Source organism: Cebus imitator, unplaced genomic scaffold, assembly GCF_001604975.1.
Source record: "Cebus imitator isolate Cc_AM_T3 unplaced genomic scaffold, Cebus_imitator-1.0 Scaffold136, whole genome shotgun sequence".
In the NCBI taxonomy this organism is placed as follows: domain Eukaryota; kingdom Metazoa; phylum Chordata; class Mammalia; order Primates; family Cebidae; genus Cebus; species Cebus imitator.
The window spans coordinates 666317-686526 of NW_016107451.1; the positions used below are offsets into that span (position 1 = coordinate 666317).

Sequence of the window (20210 nt, forward strand, 5' to 3'; positions counted from 1 at the left end):
GTTGACCAGGACGGTCTTGATCTCTTGACCTCGTGATCCACCCGCCTCGGCCTCCCAAAGTGCTGGGATTACAGGCTTGAGCCACCGCGCCCGGCCTGAGAAATGCAAATTAAAAACATAATGGCGTCCTGGTTAGCCATCTAGAGCAACTGCCGAACCCCTCGCACGCTGCTGGGTGTAAACTGGTAACATTCAGGAGAGCATATCTTTAGGAAGACTTGCGAGAGAGAAACTTGCTCATACTCTGTGACCCAGCAGTTTATATCCAACAGAAATGTGTGTTCACGTGTGTCCCAAAATGTACAACAATGTTCACGGCAACATTATTCATAATAGTCCTAAACTAGAAACAACTCAGATGTCTCTGAATAGTAGAAAGGGTGAATAAGTTGTAGTATATTCAGAAGGTGGAAACTACACAGTGATTCTGTTCCAGCGATTGAACAGATATAAATGACATCCCATACCTATAATTTACATGAAAGAGCTGGCCACAGTGGCTCACACCTGTAATCCTAGCACTTTGGGAGGCCGGGGCAGGTGAATGACCTGAGGTCAGGAGTTCGAGACCAACCTGGCCAACATAGTGAAACCCCATCTCTACTAAAAATACAAAAATTAGCTGGGTGTGATGGCACATGCCTGTAGTTACTTCCAGCTACTCAGCAGGCCGAGGCAGGAGAATCGCTTGAACCTGAGAGGTGGAGGTTGCAGTGAGCTGAGATCATGCCATTGCACTCCAACCTGGATGACAAAGTGAGACTCCATCTCAAAAAATAATAATAATTGAATAATTTACATGAAAGAAGTCCGATACTGAAGACTGCAGACTGGCACAACCCATTGTGATAGAAATCAGGGTCCTGAGCAGGAGGGAATTGGGGTTCCTGGTAAATAAGTTCTTCAGGCTTAGTTTATAACAGATATGCTTTTCTATAGGTATATTTCAATTTTTTAAAAAAATTCTAAAAATATATCTGAATAGAACAGAATTAAGGCAACTGAAACTGTTTAAAGTTGATAATTCAAGTTTAAATACAGATAGAAGCATATTTTTAGGTAGAGCAGCGCTGTCTGTATGAAAAAAAAATTAGCCCAGAGTGGTGGTATACACCTGAAGTCCCAGCTACTTGGGAGGCTGAGGTGAGAAGTAGTTTGAGGTTGCAGTGAGCCGAGATTGCACCACTGCATTTCAGCCTGGGTGAGACAGAACAAGACTCCGTCTCCAAAAAAAAAAAAAAAAACCATAAAATAAAATAAATGATTCTTTCGCTTTATCAGTTTTAAAAATAATGAGTTGGTGATTCCCCAGCATCTTCCAAAAGTGGCCAAAGAGGGTGATTTGGTTTTCCTTTGTAGCATCTTATGAACTCATGGATTACAATTTTTCTTTTTATTAAATAGAGATGAAGTCTTACTATGTTGCCCAGGCTGGTCTCGAACTCCTGGGCTCAAGTGACCTTCCTGCCTCGATCTCCCAAGGTGCTGAGATTACAGGCGTGAGCCACTGTGCCCTACTGGATTACGTTATTTTGATATTTTTCAAATCATTACACTTACTATCTTTACTGAGGTATTGTCATGGGGAATTTATCAGATTGGCTCATGAGTGATGTTTTTTGTTGTTGTTGTTTTTTGTTTTTTTGAGATGGAGGCTTGCTCTGTCGTTCAGGCTGGAGTGCATTGGCGCGATCTTGGCTCACTGCAACCTCTGCTTCCCGGGTGCAAGTGGCTAATTTTTTGTATTTTTAGTAGACATGGGGTTTCACCGTGTTGGCCAGGCTGGTTTTGGGTGATCCTCTCACCTTGTCCTCCCAAAGTGCTGGGATTACAGGCATGAGCCACCGTGCCCGGCCTGAGTCTTTTATCATATCCACTGTCGTCTTTGATAGCTTTCTGGTATCACAAGTTGCTCTAGGCTCATATTTTTTCCTCTCTCAGATTTCTCCCAGGAGACCTGGTTTATTTTACTGGAAATAGTATTTAAAGGTATTTATCTGGGCACTAGGTATGGTACTGGGTTAGTCATTGTTTTTAGGCTTCTTCAGCAGAGCTAGGAATTACCTTTTTTTTTTTTTTTTTGAGATGGAGTTGCACTCTTTTTGCCCAAGCTGAAGTGCAATGGCGTGATCTCACCTCACTGCAAGCGCTGCCTCCCGGGTCAAGCGATTCTTTGCCTCAGCCTCCCGAGTAGCTGGGATTACAGTTGCGTGCCACCACACCCAGCTAATTTTTGTATTTTTAGTAGAGATGGGGTTTCACCATGTTGGCCAGGCTGGTCTCAGACTCCTGACCTCAAGTGATCCACCTGCCTTGGCCTCCCAAAGTGTGGGGATTACAGGTGAGAGCCACCGTACCCGGCCCATTTTTTCAAATCAAGGAAATACACATATGTATTTATAACCATGCCTTCTTAAATAGGTAGCATTGTACAATAAGTTTTCTTCCTTTTGCTATTTTTACTTTTTACTGTTTTTACGTAATCCTGGGGATGATTTCAGGACATTTTTAAAAATGACCGTCAGATTAAGATGAAAGAAATGGGCGGGTGTGGTGATGTGCACCTGCAGAGCAGCTGCCTGGGAGGCTGAAGTGAGAGAATCACTTGCGCACAGGAGTGCAAGGCCAGCCTGGCAACATTGTAAGACCCTGTCTCTTTTCAAAAACAGCCTCTGCACTGGGTTCTCGTCTCTGCTCTGTCTCTTTTCCCCTTGAGGTTTTTTTTGTTTTTTTTGTTTTTTTTTTGAGACGGAGTTTCGCTCTTGTTACCCAGGCTGGAGTGCAATGGCGCGATCTCGGCTCACCGCAACCTCCGCCTCCCGGGTTCAGGCAATTCTCCTGCCTCAGCCTCCTGAGTAGCTGGGATTACAGGCACGCGCCACCATGCCCAGCTAATTTTTTGTATTTTTAGTAGAGACGGGGTTTCACCATGTTACCAGGATGGTCTCAATCTCTTGACCTCGTGATCCACCCGCCTCGGCCTCCCACAGTGCTGGGATTACAGGCTTGAGCCACCGCGCCCGGCCTCCCCTTGAGGTTTTTCTAGAAGCTGCTTTGCCAAAACAAAGACGCCGTGGCTTCGTGCTCATCAGATCTCTCTGTAGAATGGCTCTTCTTCTCTGCCTGCAGATACTAGAGAGAATTTAATTATTTCATTCAGCCTGTGACTGCTTTTTTTTTTTTTTTTTTTTTTCGCCTTAGCCTTGGTTAACAGAGCTTTGGAAATATAATATGCTGCACTGATCTGTGTCACGCTATACCACATATGAACGTTTCTTGGTCGATTGCACCATTGAGATCCAGAAATTAAAGCAAAATTTAAATTTTTATCAGTCTGGGCAACATGGCAAAATACCATCTCTGCAAAAAACACAAAAATTGCCAGGCGTGGTAGCTCATGTGGTAACCCCAGCACTTTGGGAGGCTGAGGCGGTGAATCCCAAGGTCAGGAGATCGAGACCACCCTGGCTAACATGGTGAAACCCCATCGCTACTAAAATGCAAAAAACTAGCCAGGCATGGTGATGCCCGCCTGTAGCCCCAGCTACTCAGGAGGCTGAGGCAGGGGAATCACTTGAACCCGGGAGGCGGAGGTTGCAGTGGTCTGAGATTATGCCACTGCACTCCAGCATGGCAACAAAGCAAGACTCCGTCTCAAAAAAAAAAATACAAAAATTGCCTAGGCATGGTGGCATGCACGTGTAGTCCCAGCTACGCAGGAGACTGAGGTGGGGGGATCACTTGAGTCTAGGAGGTTGAGGGAGCATTGAGCCATAATCATGCCACTGCACTCCAGCCTGGGTGACAGAGTACAACTGTGTCTCAAAAACAAAGACAAGAAATTTGTAGACAACCCTGAAGTACGATATCTTAAAATTTAAGAATTGGTGTGTGTAGGGTGTGTGTGTGTGCGCGCGTGCGCGTGTGTGTGTGTGGTGTGTGTGTGTGTGTTTGCCTGATTTATGGCTTCTGTGATCTAACTTGTTTTTAACACTTGCAGCTCCTCCCTGTTGATTATCATTTCTTGACTACTTGGAATTCAAAAGATATCAAACCTGTATCCTCTGGGACCTACGACTCCTCACCAGACTTCTTTCACATTGTAATTTCAGTAGTGCATCTTCAAATCCAAAATCAGTCGTAAATTCACCCTCTGGTTCTTTGCATTAAACTGGATTAGCCATTGTAAATGATTGATTTTGGGGGTAGACTTTAAAATGCTGAATTATTTATGTTTGCCTTGCCTGCTAATCTAGATTATGACAGTTGAGTATAGTACTCTTCATTTAAAATACTTGTGGTTTGCAATTATAAGCATATTAGCAAAATAAGATTATTTCAGTTAGGGGAAAACTGACAGCTTCTGTGTACTAGTGTTTATGACCTGTGGTGTTGAATTTAACTATTAATTTCTTAGAACTTGATCCTGTATTTTACTGTGACCTTGCCCACTAGGAATTTTCTTTTTTTTTTTTTGAGACGGAGTTTCGCTCTTGTTACCCAGGCTGGAGTGCAATGGCGCGATCTCGGCTCACCGCAACCTCCGCCTCCTGGGTTCAGGCAATTCTCCTGCCTCAGCCTCCTGAGTAGCTGGGATTACAGGCATGCGCCACCATGCCCAGCTGATTTTTTGTATTTTTAGTAGAGACGGGGTTTCACCATGTTGACCAGGATGGTCTCGATCTCTTGACCTCGTGATCCACCCGCCTCGGCCTCCCAAAGTGCTGGGATTACAGGCGTGAGCCACCGCACCCGGCCCCGGAATTTTCATTATAAACAAGAGGGGGACTGATCAACTGCAGTAAGCCATACAGAAGTTAATCTTTCATCACTGAAAACCTTGCTTGAGAACCCCTGGAGTATAAATTGTCTGTCTCTTCAATGTCTCGTTTCTACAGAAGAGCAAAACTATATTCAAGACAATCCTGAGACTGTGTGTGTGCATGTACATATTAAAGCAGTTTATTAGAAATTTTCCTAATGCAGGCGGTGCAGTGGCTCACACCTGTAATCCTAACACTTTGGGAGGCTGAGGCAAATGGAGGGCTTGAGCCTACGAGTTCAAGACCAGCCTGGGTAATATATAGCAAGACCTTCTCTTTATTTAAAAAGTAAAAATAAATTTTAAAAAAAATTTCTTTTTAAAAAGAAATCTCCAGAAATACCGGGTTTATTGATGGACCATTATGTATGGAAAGCCTTGGTAAAGATGCAAGTGAAGGAGCCATATTTGAGATGCGAAAGTTTTCATTTAGTCCTAAGATGACCAGGTAGTAAGTTGTCTATTTTGTGATTTCTGACTCCCTCGGAACTCTGAAAGTATCCCTGATGGAGTTCTTGTCAGGTTGGTAAAGATGTATTTTCTTCCTTTTAATTTCTAGAAATGATAAAGACCATCCTTACTTTTGGAGAAAGACCATACTTATTTTTGGAGAAAGGTCAGCTTTAGCATGACAAATGAGAAACAGCAATAGCCTCTCTTGACTGGTCAGAATTTGTGAGCAAAATGATTCCTACCTCTGTGAGAAGAGACAGGAAGGGCCGCCCTTGTAGCCGTACTTGAAGATGGCCTTTGCAGTGCAGGTGGGCTGTCGGGGAGGCCCAGGTTGCAGTAAGCTGTCCACGGACACAGCCTTGGATGTTGGGACGGGGAATGGGGAATCTGATTCTCGGCCCCCATCATCCTCCCACACACCAGCTTAATACTCTTCTTCCCCAGCTTAATACTCTTATTGTAAGCTCCTTACTGCAAAGCATTAGGCTCTCAGTAGACTAGAAGTTATGTTTCTCATGCAGGATGATTGAGTAGTAACAATATGACTGTCTTAATGTCAATACGGATTTGTCTCATCTTGTCTGAAACATAATTGAACAAGCTCAGGTTCAGACAGGTCTTAGAGTCCACTGTTCATTTCTCAAGAGCAGGTTCTTACACACACCCTTTGTTTTTTATTCTTTCTTAAAAGTTTCCCAGTATAGAATAAATTGGCTAGGTTGCTGTGTACGTATGCAGTGTGAGGCTGCTGGTTAGTTCTTATTAGAGGACCTCACCCAGTAATTGGAACCTACCATGCCTGCGTGAGTGCAGATCTGTGTGCTCTCTGTCAGTGTTGCCAGGTAGAACTGGAATTATCCGTAGCACAGTCATCACATTCCTTTTAGCAGAAAAAGATCTTCAAACCTGACTTAGTATTTTCTCTTTTTTATCCTTTTTCTTGTTGTTTTTGAAACATAGTCTCCTTCTGTCACCCAGGCTGGAGTGAAGTGGCATAATCTCAGCTCTGCGACCTCCACCTCCTGGGTTCAACTGATTCTCCTGCCTCAGCCTCCCAAGTAGCTGGCATCACAGGCACCCACCACCACGCCTGCCTAATTTTTGTATTTTTAGTAGAGATGGGGTTTCACCGTGCTGGCCAGGCTGGTCTCAAACTCCTGACCTCAAGTGATCCACCTGCCTCACCTCCCAAAGTGCTGGGATTACAGGCATGAGCCACCACGCCCAGCCAGGAGTCTTTTCATCTCACTCTGTCACCCAGGTTTGATTGCAAGTTGTGTGATCATAGCTCACAGAAGCTTTGAACTTCTAGACTCAGGTGATCCTCCCACCTCAGACTCCCAAGCGTCTGGGATTACATGTGCAAGCTTCTGTTCCCAGCAACCAAGAGTCATTTTTTAAAATGCCAGTTAGAACATTTTTACTTTTTATTTTTATTATTATTTTTTTATCCAGAGTCTTGCTCTGTCACCCAGGCTGGCATGCAGAGTGGTGCGATCTCAGCTCACTGCAACCTCCGCCTCTCAGGCTCAAGCAATTCTCCTGCCTCAGCCTCCTGAGTAGCTGGGATTACGGGCACATGCCACCATACCCGGCTAATTTTTGTATTTTTAGTAGAGACGGGGTTTCACCATGTTGGCCAGGCTGGTCTCGAACTCCTGACCTCGTGATCCACCTGCCTCGGCCTCCCAGAGTGCTGGGATTACAGGCATGAGCCACCATACCTGGCCGAAAGTTTTTACATTTATTTATTTATTTACTTATTTATTTGAGACAGGGTCTCCTCTGTTGCCCAGGCTAGAGTGTAGTGGCACACTCTGGGCCCACCGCAGCCTCAACCTCCCAGGCTTAAGCAGTCCTCCCACCTCAGCCTACTGAGTAGCTGCGACCTCCATGTCCTGCTAATTTTTGTATTTTTTGTAGAAACGGGGTTTCCCCAGGTTGCCCAGGCTGGTCTCAAACTCCTAAGCTCAATCCATCTGCTTGCCTCTGTCTCCCAAAGTGCTGGGATTTTAGGCGTGAGCCACCGCACCCAGACTAAAGTTTTTACTTTAAAGAAAAAAATTTTCAATACAATGGTGCCATTCGTTTTTCAAGTGGAACCTGAGTCCCTCTAGTGGGTAGGGTGTAATTCACCTTCCAAGCTTGAGATAGGCGGGAGATGTCAGTCATGATTTTCTTGGAACCAGCTTTCAGATCCAGTGCCTCATCAGGGTTGGAGTCACCCTCCCCAGCTAAAGGCAGTGCTTAGCTCACCGATGGCTTGGCCCCAGCGTCAGCATTCAGTAGTCGCCTCCTCTGCCCATGTGATCTTCGCGGCCCTGATCTTTCCTTGCATGGAATCTCACAGCCATGGTTCACCAGCTGCTTTATTTCAAGCCTCAGCAAATATAAACTCACACTACAACTTGATGGTTTTTATGCCATGCAGTTCTTTCCAGCAAAAAAAGCAATGCCCCAGGGCCCTCGAGTTGCCGTGAAATGAGTCGTTGCGCAGGTCTGCTGTGGGGCCACAGGTACCTGAAGGACGTTCAGCAGTTGGAGGAGTTACGTGCTGATAGTTAGAACAAAGGCAGTGTGCACGGCTGGAAGGAACTTGGGCCTGGCGTTCAGTCCTAACCAGCTACTGTGTGACCTTCAGCTGTGATGACATAGCCTTTCTGTAGCTTAGTTTCCTCTTTTGTAAAATAGGGAGATGCCAAAACTATCTTGTGGGGTTATTTTTATAATTTTAAAAAGTGTGTGTGTGTGTGTGTGTGTGTGTTTGTGTGTTTTGTTTTGTTTTGTTTTCTGAGACAGAGTCTTGCTCTGTCCCAGCTGGAGTGCAGTGGCACAGTCTCAGCTCACTGCAGTCTCCCTCTCCTGGAATCAAGTGATTCTTCTGTCATAACCTCCCAAGTAGCTGGGGCTGTAATCACACGCCACAAAGCCTGGCTAATTTTTATATTTTTAGTATAGACGAGGTTTCACCATATTGGCCAGGCTGGTCTTGAACTCCTGACTTTGTGATCCGCCCACTTTGGCCTCCCAAATTGCTGGCTAGGATTACAGGCATGAGCCACTCCTCCAGGCCTATTTTTGTTTGGTTGGTTTTTTAAAGAGACAAGGTCTCATCCTGTTTCCTGGGCCGGAGTGCGGTAGCACAATCATAGCTCACTGCTGCCTGGAAGTCTTGGGCTCAAGTGATCCTCCCTCCTCTGCTTGCAGAGTAGCTGAGACTACAGGTGTACACCGTTGTGGCTGGCTAGTTATAAACATTTTTTTAGAGATGGGGGTCTTACTATATTGCCCAGGCTGATCTCAAACTCCTAGGCTGAAGTGATCTCCAGCCTTGGCCTCCCAAAGTGCTAGGATGCTAGGATGACCCGCCACCCCTTGCAGGGTTGTGTTAAGTGCTGGAAATAACGCATCCAAAAGCCTTTGTGTTTTCAGTGCTTTACGATTGGTGGCAGAAGATGTGGAAATTTTCTCCATCTAGTTCCTTACAATGCATGAGGTTTAATTATTCAGATAACTTTCTTCCCTTTCCCATGCTTTCTTTTTCTTTCAGTCACCACCAAGTAAGCGAAGAAAATTAGAGAAACCAAGGAAACCCATTACGTTTGTGGTGTTGGCGTCTGTGATGAAAGAGTTGTCCCTGAAAGCATCGTCTCTGGGCTCCGAGACGGGGGAAGGCATCGTGGTCGTCACCACGTGGATTGAAAAGATTCTCACTGATTTGAAGGTACCTGGTTAACCATACTGATGAAGTCCTCATAAGGAACATTCCCTTTTTTCTTTCTTTTATTAATTGAGAGTTTGGAAAGAAGGGAAAAGCGATTTCCTATAAAATGCTCTTTTTCCTCCAAATAGGTCCAGCATAAACGAGTTCCCTGTGGAAAAGAGGAAGTTAGCCTTTTCCTAACAGTCATAGAAAACTCCTGGATTCATTTAAGGAGAAAGAAAAGAGAGCGAGTGAGACAACTAAGAGAAGTCCCTCGCGCTCCCGAGGATGTCATTCAGGCCTTGGAGGAGAAGAAATCCACGCCCAGAGAGCCCGGCAACAGCCAGGAGAGGGCGCCGTGCGGGCCTGCTCTGCGGGAAGGCAAGCCTGCCGATGCGGAGGGCCAGGGCCTGAGCCAGGAGTCGCTGTCCCCGGAGGAAAACCCAGAACCCATGGAGGACGAAAGGAGTGAGGAGAAGGGAGAGATGGAGGTTTTGGAAAGCTGTAAAGGCTCTAGCAACGGAGCCCAGGACCAAGAGGCTTCTGAGCAGTTCAGCAACCCTGTGGCCGCCACGGGGAAGCGTCTCCCAGGCATGGCTGGGCAGTACCTGTTTAAGTGCTTGATCAATGTTAAGAAGGAGGTGGACGATGCCTTAGTTGAAATGCACTGGGTTGAGGGCCAGAACAGGGATTTGATGAACCAGCTTTGCACCTACATACGTAACCAAATTTTTCGGCTTGTTGCTAGTTAACTGGAAACATCTTGAACAGCTGGAGGCGTGTTTCTAGGAGCTGGCTTTGGAGTGGCTGTGGGGTGGCAGGAGGAATCCTGTGAGTAGTCCATTTGTAGCATTACAGGCCACTGACACGATTTATCTTCAGAAACAAGAACCTGTGAATCTATCCCACGTCTCCCCACCGCCTTCCTGCTGTTGTTTTTAAGTTACAGGAGTAGTTGTATGGTCGTTTACAAGGAGGAATTGTGGTTGTAACAACAGAAGGCCCTTGGTACACTCCCAAGGCTTTGAAAGCTGGCTAGAGCTGGGCCCCTCAGCTGTGGACTGCTTCTGCACAGCCAGAAGTGCTGTTTATGGAGTGTGGGCTGGGCAGCACTGCCTAGAATGCCATGCTCTGTCACCCAGGGGTGTTCCTTGAGGAGGAGCAGCTCTCTCTGCCTCCAGTCGGAGGCCCTGGTACCCTCTTCTAGGTCACTTTTCAAGATGGAACCTACCTTGCATCAGTCCACGCAGGGAGCCAGCCCCATGGTGGGTGGTGGGGAGTCGGGGAAAGAAACCTTATAATGGCAGGAAGAAGGACCAGTCTGGGGAGCACCTGGTAGATGGCACATTCCTGACACGTAGCTGTTTCGTTTTGCTTACTTCGGAAGCAGAATTAGGTAAGCCAGACTCCCGAGTGTGACTGAGGCACACAGAAGGCACCCATACCTCCCCCTCCAGCCTGTTCAAAGTACCCTTTTGTAGCAGTTTTCCAACTGCATGAGTTTCGTTTGGACATCTGAAGTAAAGCTTGTTTTGTTTTTAATATAAGAATATTCACAAATTAAAAACCAGTGGTCTGTTTGAATCCTGGGGTTGGCTGAGTGAGCGACTGATGACAGAAAGGACAAATGGAACAAACAGTATGTGCCGTAGGTGGCTGCAGAAAGGCTCAGATGTTTGGTTGCTGATCTGACACCGTTTTTTGTGGCTTCGCTTTTAATCCCTTCTGTGCTTGCCTGCTCACATTGGAGAGTTCTGAGCCTGGGGTAACCGTGTGCTTAAAACATGTTTCTAATACGAATGCCAGGGTCCTGTAGAAATAACCCCTGGAAAACTGGCAACCTTTTGCTGTGCTTGACTTTTAACAGCTTGATGATGCATCAGCAGCCTAGGGTTCTATTTAGACTAAAATCTTTGCCGGAGCGCCTTGCTATCGGCTAAGAAGACTGGGGCTGAGTAGCTAAGCCACCCTTCTGAGAGGTGGCTGTTGGTTAGGACAGAAAGCTGATGACCTTGGCATATCTTGGCAGCAGCTAGATCAGGCCCTCAGCAAAGACACAGGAAATGGAACGACTATGCTTTAGTCTGGCTGTGGAGCTGGGGCTAGAGAAGACAGCACAGTGACCGGTGGTGTTTTTGTTGGTTTGTTTGTCTGGAGATGGCATTTCACGCTTGTTGCCCAGGCTGGAGTGCATGGTGCAATCTCGACTCGATGCAGCCTCTACCTCCCAGGGTCAAGTGATTCTCCTGCCTCAACCTCCTAAGTAGCTAGGATTGCAGGCATGTGCCACTATGCCCGGCTAATTTTGTGTTTTTAGTAGGGACGGGATTTCACCATGTTGCCCAGGCTAGTCTCTAACTCCTGACCTCAGGTGATCCACCCACCTTTGCCTCCCAAAGTGCTGGGATTACAGATGTGAGCCACTGTGCCTGGCCACTGACCAGTGTTCTTAACTTGGTCCGTGAACCTCCAGAGAGTCCATACACCTCCTAGAGTTACTTCTAAAAGCTCTGTGAGCGTGTTTTGTTTGTTTGTTTGTTTGTTTTCTGGAGAGAGGGTCCCTAGAACCTTCAGACATAGACAGTGGGGTCAGTAATCCACTAAGGATTAAGAAGCATTATTCTAGTCTAACCACTCATGTGTCAGGCTGTGAAAACCAGTACCTAGGGTCTTACAGAGGCAAGCCTCCATTTGGGACCTCAGACTCCCCTGGTCTAGTAATTGTGCCCTAGCCCACACTAGCGCACTATACTTACCTCAAATGAACATCACATTTGAGTCATTGGCTGGATGCAAACCTAGTTTTCTTGGTGTAACTGTAGGATAATTGGTTGAGTGGCAACCATGCATTCAGTAAGTAGTAAGTAGTTACTTGCTTTTTTCATTACGAAAGAGTGACACATGCTCATGCAAGGCTGGGGAAATGAAAGTCAAAACAACAAAGTACCGAGTCTGCCTTCTGTAACATAACCGCTATTGGGATTGGCTGTTTCTTTCCAGTCTCTGTAGACGGGGTGTGAGTGTGTGGGTTCGCTTCGCCTGTACTCATGCTGCATATTCACGTTTGTATTCTGGTCTTGTTTTCACTGAACATCTTAGAAGTATGTTTCCATGCTATAACAGTATTGTGTTTACTTAACCTCCTTGCCTGTTCCCATGTCTTTCAGGCACAGGACTGTCCTTTGCTTAAGTCTGTTTCTTAGGGGTTTCCAGAAAATACTCCGTATAACTGAGGCACAGAAGGTTTTTCTGTGTCTATATGTGTTTCTGTCCCTAGGTTTAGGGCTTGGTGTCCTGGAGGAGATTTTATACGTGTGAAGCTAATGACTTGAGGGTTTTAAAAATCCGTGACAGTGGACAGGTGTGGTGGCTCACATCTGTAATCCCAGCACTTTGGGAGGCCGAGGTGGGCGCATCACTTGAGGTCAGGAGTTTGAGACCAGCTTGGCCACCATGGTGAAACCCTATTTCTACTAAAAATACAAAAATCTGGGCGTGATGGTGGGTCCCTGTGATCCCAGCTACTCGGGAGGCTGAGGCAGGAGAATCGCTTGAACCGGGAGGTGGAGGTGCAGTGAGCCAAGATTGTGCTGCTGACTGCACTCCAGCCTGGGTGACAAAGGGAGACTCTGTCTCAAAAAAAAAAAAAAAAAAAAAAAAAAAACCCACCACGTGACAAGGCCGGCTTTCACAGTCTGCAGCTGAGCAGCTTCTTTGCATTTGGATGCGTCCATTTCCTTCTCTGAGAAGATTAACTTCTTAGACTACCTAGTGAGAACATTGAAAATGTTTTAAAGGACATGTGCTTTATGATTGTGTGCCGTGTCATGGCATATACCTCTCTCTAGGTCAGAACGTTGTTTTCTTCTTTGAAGAAATAGGCTATTGACTCATATGTCATGATCTTGAGTGTTACTCTCCTTAAGTGTCCAGAGGCCAAGTTCATGTTGATGGATTGGTTTGAAATGAAGTCTTTGTGGTATGATCCTAAATTCTCTGGTCCCTAGAACCAGCTCTGGTCTCTTGATAGCTGAAGTGGAGACAAGCTGACAGAAGCTGAGCCTGTTTTCCAGGCAAACTAGAACTGCTTTTGTTCTTCCGCATCAGCGTTGCCTCTGTCAGCTTGGTTCCTTCCCCGCACACCCTGGCCCCACTGTTCCCACCCCAGACCTTTGCTGTGTGTCCTGGCAGGGCTGAGGCTCTGCAGCCGCCTTTCCGCTAACTCATCTTAAGGCTCGTGTAGATTAGCACATATTTTTTATAAAACATAAAGCCTTCCCTCTCAGCGGAAATCAAAGCTTACCATGTGAGCACTGGAACTTCTAAGTTCTGACAGGAATAACAAAACGGCCAGGAGTGGAAGAGCTGCAAAAGCCTGTGGAAAATCCAAGGCCTTTTGAAAGAAGGGAGCTGATGACTTCACGGCCAGCTGGAGCCCCTCCTTCCTGCCGAAGCCGCGGTGTTTCCCTCCGTGGCCACACGGGGGCAGCCTCGGCCCTTTTATCAAACGCCTTCACTTCCCTGTGGGAATGGAGACAATTGTATCCACGGTGTTTTCTTGAAATACCAGTTCCTACCCAGATTTGTATTTTTATGTAAACAAATACATTTTCACATAAATAAAATTTGAAAAATAAAAGCAGAAAGAGGAAAAAAACACTAGCCATGGTCTCTTTACCTGGTGTAATCCCTTTCAACCTGTTAATGTTTCTTTAACGTTCCCAGCTGACTATTTTTCTATTCTTCCCCACTGCTCTACTCTAGAATATATCCAGGTCGAGCCAGTCCTGTGGATCACCTTTTTCTTCACATATCCAGTTAATGAAGATACCGGAGGGGACATGTTTACGGATCTTAAAACAGAAACTTTCCAAAAGCCTTATGTTCCAGAAGAGTAATGTCAAGATCGCCAAGAAAGCAGGTGTTCAGTGTTCTTTCGTTGACTCTTGTGTGGGGTGTCTCCGGTTGGCTGGCTAACAGGCGTGTCATGTGTTGCTTATATCAGAAGTGGAGGGTTCTGTGTGGTGTCTATGATGCAGGTGAGCCAGGGCCTTGCTTCTCACCGGGGCGTTTCTAGGTAGAACATGTATCTTACTAACCCTGGGGTCTGTGTGCACTCAGGGAGAATCCCGTCTCCTCTTACGTTTCTGGTACAGGATCAGATGTAGCCACCCAGCAGCTGTGCCCATTAGGAGGAGGAGGAAGGTCCAGGTGAGAAAGGAAGTCAGGAGCCCCCGGAAGAAGGAGCATTTCAGAGGTGCAGCAGCTTTGCAGCCGTCGAGGGCTGGCCTCAGGCAAGGGTCACGGCCACATGCTTTTTAGGGAAGTTGTCGTGCAGGAGACTTGGTTTGAATGGGCACTGACCTCGGTAAACCCGGAAGAGGCTGAAGAGAATGAGTTGGCTTCCGCCTCCTGCGGGCAGCACTGATGGTGCTGTACCTTCCTGTAACCCAGAGTACGCAGCCCTAGGTGTGAGTGCAGCGCAGCATCAGAGGCCCACTGATGACGGGCGCATTCCTGCTCTATCCGGGAAGACATTCACATCCTCTGCGGTGACTCAGCCAAATGACTAAAACAGTGGCTGATGTTTGCAATTGCCAGTGCCGCCGGTTGGAGGCTGTGCTTTGTACTCCAGGGTCTCTTGTGACAAGGAACATCCTTGCCCCCTGCAGATGGCCTTTGAGGTGTAGCCTGTCTGCCAGTCCCCATCCAAGCAGAAGCGTGGGTTTCCTTAGGGAAGTGGAAGATGGGGGGTGCTTCCCTCACAAGGGAACTGAGAGGAGAAGGGGTCGAGGAAAAGTGCAGTCCAACTTGACAGAACTGGCTGGCACGCGGTGCTCTGACAGGTCCGGGCAGGTGGAGACCCAACACGCTTTTCCACCCTCCCTAGCGGAGCGAGAGGCGGGAAGGAGCACAGACTTCGACGTTTGGACCGGGGTTCCCGTCCAGTTCCATTCCTTGCATGGGGTAAGTCAGTTTACTAAGCCTTGCGTTCTGCCTGCCAGAGATGAGGAATCCTTGCTTCACGGAGTTAGAGACCTCAGGAGAGGGTGGAAACACTTGCCTCTCTTCTGCTTCTTTGAATTTTCAGTTTCTGTTCAGAAAACCTTCTATCAGTAGACTCGGATGGAAAGGCTGAGACCTCATGTGTATACCTGCAGGTGTAAAGTACCACCTTTGACAAAGAGCAAAACCCATACTTCATGTTATGGAGGGAGGCACAGGGACCAATATTGAGTGTCCCCTTCCACACAGACTGTCTCAGTTAGTAACCCATCAGTCCACGTGATGTTCCTGCATGGGGGCTGAAGGAAATGGAAGCTCAGAGAGCGTCAGTGACTTGCTCGAAGGTTATCCACAGAGCTAAGTCATAGAAATGGGATTTGAACGCAGGTCCAAGAGGCCAGGATTGGGCTCTTGTGCCAGATCTCAAAAGTCTGTGACAAATGCTGCACTTGAGATGGAAATGGGCCTCCAGGGAAGGAGAGTTCAGTCATGACACAGGGAAGGAAAAGCATCTGGTCATACTGTTTTCCAGCCTATGATCAATGAGTGACATGTAGTCAGTGGAGTTATTTAGAATTCTTAATTTATGTACCAGATCTTCACAGAACTTTGTGTTTGGCAGCCGTTAGTGAAAGTACAAAATAAAATGTCTAGTGAAAGTACATGTTGGACCAGAATCAATAGGAAATAACTGGTTATTGGGTAAATTATTCTTTGTCAATACATAATTGTATAATGGAAGAGGGGGTTAATTTTTTTTTTTTTTTTTTTTTTTTTAAGGCAGCTCCAAATATTTCACTTACAGAAAAACACAAAACTGATGTGTTTTTTGAGCTTTCTGGAGAAGGTAGCAATTGTCAGAAAAATAGCCAGGCCTCCTCCCCAGGTAGGTGTGGGAACTAGTGTCAGTCTGGGAAGAGCAAAGGCTGCCTGCCATCTGGTGGACCCATTCAGGGAATGTGGCTCCAGAATCTAAAAACCAGAGCCAGGAAGTTCCCAACTGGGGCACTTGGCTGCCTCGAGCAGCCTGTCACGCCCCAGGGAAATGGCATTGCTTGTGCTGCTGTCATCCAGAGAGAATGAGACAGGAGCCCAGAGAGCACTGCTGAGCAGGCTCCCTCCTGGGATACTGGTGGCCGGGGCCCATGCCCAGAGACTTGCCATTTGGAAACTCTGTGTCTCCTGCTGGGAAAGGGGAGTCCCTGTCTGGTCTGACACAGGATCCTCACTTCACACATGTTACTCCCAGGATTCCTGCCTTCAGTGGCCAAATGTGGCTGTTTTTGTTTTTGTTGTTGTTTTTTGAGAGAGAGTTTCCCTCGTTGCCCAGGCGGGAGTGCAGTGGTACAATCTCAGCTCACTGCAACCTCCACCTCCTGGGTTCACGCAATTCTCCTGCCTCAGCCTCCCAAGTAGCTGAGATTACAGGCACCTGCCACAATGCCTGGCTGTTTTTGTATTTTTAGTAGAGACAGGTTCACTGTGTTGGCCAGGCTGGTCTGGAACTCCTGAACTCAGTGATCCACTGGCCTCGGCCTCCCAAAGTATTGGGGTTACAGGTGTGAGCCACTGCGCCCAGCCACCCAAATGTGGGCTTCTTTGGGGGCTTTCTGGACCAAACTCTGGCCAGTATTTCAGTGAGCTCTGGACCAACACAGATAAGGACTGTTTCATTCTTTTTTTTTTTTTTTTTTTGAGACACAGTCTTGCTCTGTCACCAGGCTGGAGTGCAGTGGCACAATCTTGGCTCACTGCAACCTCCGCCTCCTGGGTTCAAGCGATTCTTCCGCCTCAGCCTCTCAAGTAGCTGGGACCACAGGTGCGTGCCACCACGCCCAGCTAATTTTGTTGTATTTTTAGTAGAGACGGGGTTTCACCGTGTTGGCCAGGATGGTCTCGATCTCTTGACGTCGTGATCTGCCCTCCTCGGCCTCCCAAAGTGCTGGGATTACAGGCGTGAGCCACGGCGCCCGGCCGACTTCTTCGTTCTTAAAGGAAAACATCTCAGCCAGGCCTGGTGGCTCATGCCTGTAATCCTAGCACTTTGGGAGGCCGAGAAGGGCAGATCACCTGAGGTCAGGAGTTTGAGACCAGCCTGGCCAACATGGTGAAACCCTATCTCTACTAAAATACAAAAATTAGCTAGGTATGGTGGCATGTGCCTGTAATCTCAGCTACTTGGGAGGCTGAGGCAGGAGAATCGCTTGAACCCAGGAGGCAGAGGTTGCAGTGAGCTGAGAGGTTTGCTCAAACCAGAGAAGTCAAGGCTACAGTGAGCCAGCATCGCACTGGTGGATTTCAACCTGAGTGACAATGTGAGACATTATGTCAAAAAAATTTTTTTTTTTTTTTTTTTTTTTTTTTTTTGCGGTAAACCATCTGTTAGTGGCCACTTCTGCCACCAGGGGTGGAACCGCTGTGTGTTCGCTGCCACCACTTCCCTCCCTCACCTGACCTACTGGTCTGCCCCTGCCTGTTTTCCTTTTTTAGGGTCCTTCCCTCCTCTTAAGGGAGGAGTCCCCAGGAGTCTATCTGTGGGCCTGCTTGCTCTTTTCTTCCACTGCTGGCTGGGCTCCTCCACTCCAGTTACTGCAGCCTCACCTCATACATTCTTTGCGTCCACATCCAGACCCGCCCTGAACTTCCAACACCCTCGTTCCTCACCCTGAGGCCCTCGGCCGTGCGAACTCCTCTGTCTGCACCTGCTTCTCCTGTTGCCCTGCTCACCATCCACCCAGCTGTCCTGAGTACAAATCTCTGTTCTTCCCTGTCCTTTCCTACCAGGTCTAGAGTCTTCCACTAAATCCCACCAATTCCACCTCAGAAACCTCTCCCCAGTCCAGCCCAGTAGAGCTCTCCATTCTTTTTGTTTATTTTATTTTTTGAGACAGAATCTTGCTCTGTCACTCAGGCTGGAGTGCAGTGGCACAATGTTGGCTCACTGTAACCTCCGCCTCCCAGGTTCAAGTGATTCTCCTGCCTCAGCCACCCAAGTAGCTGGGACTACAGGCGCATGCCACCACACCCAGGTAATTTTTTGTATTTTTAGTAGAGACTGGGTTAGCCAGGCTGGTTTCAATATCCTGACCTCATGATCTGCCTGCCTCGGCCTCCCAAAGTGCTGGGATGACAGGCGTGAGCCACCGTGCCTGGCCTGAGCTTTCCATTCCTAGAGCCACCACCTTCACTGCTTCTTCGTGGCTCACCTGGGCTATAAGAATGACAATTTCTGGGGAGCTTCTGAGTAAAGCAGCAGAAAGAGCAGATTTTGGTATTTTGGGCAGAGAACAAGATGAGACCTGCTTTGGGGAGTGAACTAGGAGCTTTCCAAAGAAAGAGCAGGATGGGAACTAGACCCACAGGCAGGGGAGTTAGTTGAGATCAAGAGACATGAAATCCTAAAGATGGGAGCCCTTTCTAATACAGGACACGCCAACATTTTCCCCCTGTGACAGCTTCAATTTTTTTTAATTCTTAGTCCAACAATTTTATTTTTATTATTTATTTATTTATTTTTATAGAGACGGGGTTTCACCATGTTGGCCAAGCTGGTCTTGAACTCCTGACTTCAGTTGATCCACCCACCTTGGCCTCCCGAAGGGCTGGGATTACAGGCTTGAGCCACCACGCCCAGCCTGACAATTTTATTTTTAAAAGCAATACATTTGGCCGGGCGCTGTGGCTCAAGCCTGTAATCCCAGCACTTTGGGAGGCCGAGGCGGGTGGATCACGAGGTCAAGAGATCGAGACCATCCTGGCCAACATGGTGAAACCCCGTCTCTACTAAAAATACAAAAAAAAAAAAAATTAGCTGGGCATGGTGGCGTGTGCCTGTAGCTACTCAGGAGACTGAGGCAGGAGAATTGCCTGAACCCGGGAGGTGGAGGCTGCGGTGATCCAAGATCGCGCCATTGCACTCCAGCCTGGGTAACAAGCGAAACTCCGTCTCAAAAAAAAAAAAAAAAAGCAATACATTTTTATTATAAAAAAATGTAGAAGACTGGGCACTATGGCTCACACCTCTAACCTTAGCACTTTGGGAGGCCGAGGTGGATGGATCGCTTGAGCTCAGGAGTTTGAGACCAGCCTGGGTAACATGGCAAAACACCATCTCTACAAAAAAAACCATAAAAATTAGGCATGGTGGCATGCACCTATAGTTCCACGTACTCAGGAGGCTGAGGTAGGAGGATCACTTGAGCCAGGGAGGTCAAGGCTGCAGTGAACCATGAGAACACCACTGCACTCCAGCCTGGGCAACAGAGTGAGACCCTGTCTCAAGAAAGATTTTAGAAAATAATGAATAAAACTAGAATTCTATTCGAATGAAATTATTTTACATTGTATTGTCTTTGTATTTTTATATGCATATACTTTTTACATAGAAAATGTAGATCATATTGTATCTTACTGTTTTATAATCTATTTCATTTAGTAATACATCATAATTTTTTAATTATAAAGTTGACATGCTTCAGAAAACTTGTACAAATAAAAATGAGCGGCAACCACACTGCCCAGAGCCAACCCTGCTAACCTAGCAGCAACCCTGTTGTTTTCACGTGCTGTCAGTATCATGAGCGTTGCTCCAGAAGCCAGTCGTTCCCAGTTGGAAATTTGGATTTTCTGACTTTCCCTTTCATGATTGGTTTCGTTTTCATTATTGTAAATAGTGCTTTGGTGAATATCTTTGTATGAAAATCTTTATGGCTGGACACAGTAGCTCACCCCTGTAATCCCAGCACTTTGGGAGGCTGAGGCAGGCAAATTGCTTGAGCCCAGGAGTTCAAGACCAGCCTGGGCAATGTAGTGAGACCCCATCTCTACAAAAATACAAAAACTTAGCCGGGCATGGTGGCATGCACTCATAGAACAGCTGCTTGTCAGCCTGAGGTGGGAGAACCATGTGAGCCCATGAGTCCCTGTTTTTACCATACCTTTTAATAACAGTAGCAGGCTAATTTTGAAAAATCCCTGAAGGGCACAGTGGCTCACATCTGTAATCCTAGCACTTTGGGAGATCGAGGCGGGCAGATCACCTGAGGTCAGGAGATTGAGACCAGCCTGGTCAACCTGGTGAAATCCCTTCCCTACTAAAAATAAAAAAATTATCCGGGTCTGGTGTCACAGGCCTTTAATCCCAGCTACTTGGGAGGCTGAGGCAGGAGAATCGCTTGAACCCGGGAGGTGGAGGTTGCAGTGAGCTGAGAGGTTTGCTCAAACCAG

The 20210-nt window shown here is 47.1% G+C and overlaps 1 protein-coding gene across 2 annotated transcripts in view; it reads left to right on the top strand.

Annotated features, from left to right (window-relative positions):
* METTL16 (methyltransferase like 16) overlaps nucleotides 1–10545 on the top strand; it is an 81585-nt gene extending 71040 nt beyond the window's left edge. The window contains exons 9-10 of one of the 2 annotated variants that reach the window (XM_017541625.2): nucleotides 8826–8999; nucleotides 9128–10545. In XM_017541625.2, coding sequence (XP_017397114.1) covers nucleotides 8826–8999; nucleotides 9128–9730 — 777 coding nt within the window. In that variant the 3' untranslated portion in view covers nucleotides 9731–10545. The remainder of the gene's footprint in view (nucleotides 1–8825; nucleotides 9000–9127) is intronic. The other variant, XM_017541626.2, reaches the window with a different exon arrangement.
* Nucleotides 10546–20210: the final 9665 nt, after the last annotated feature.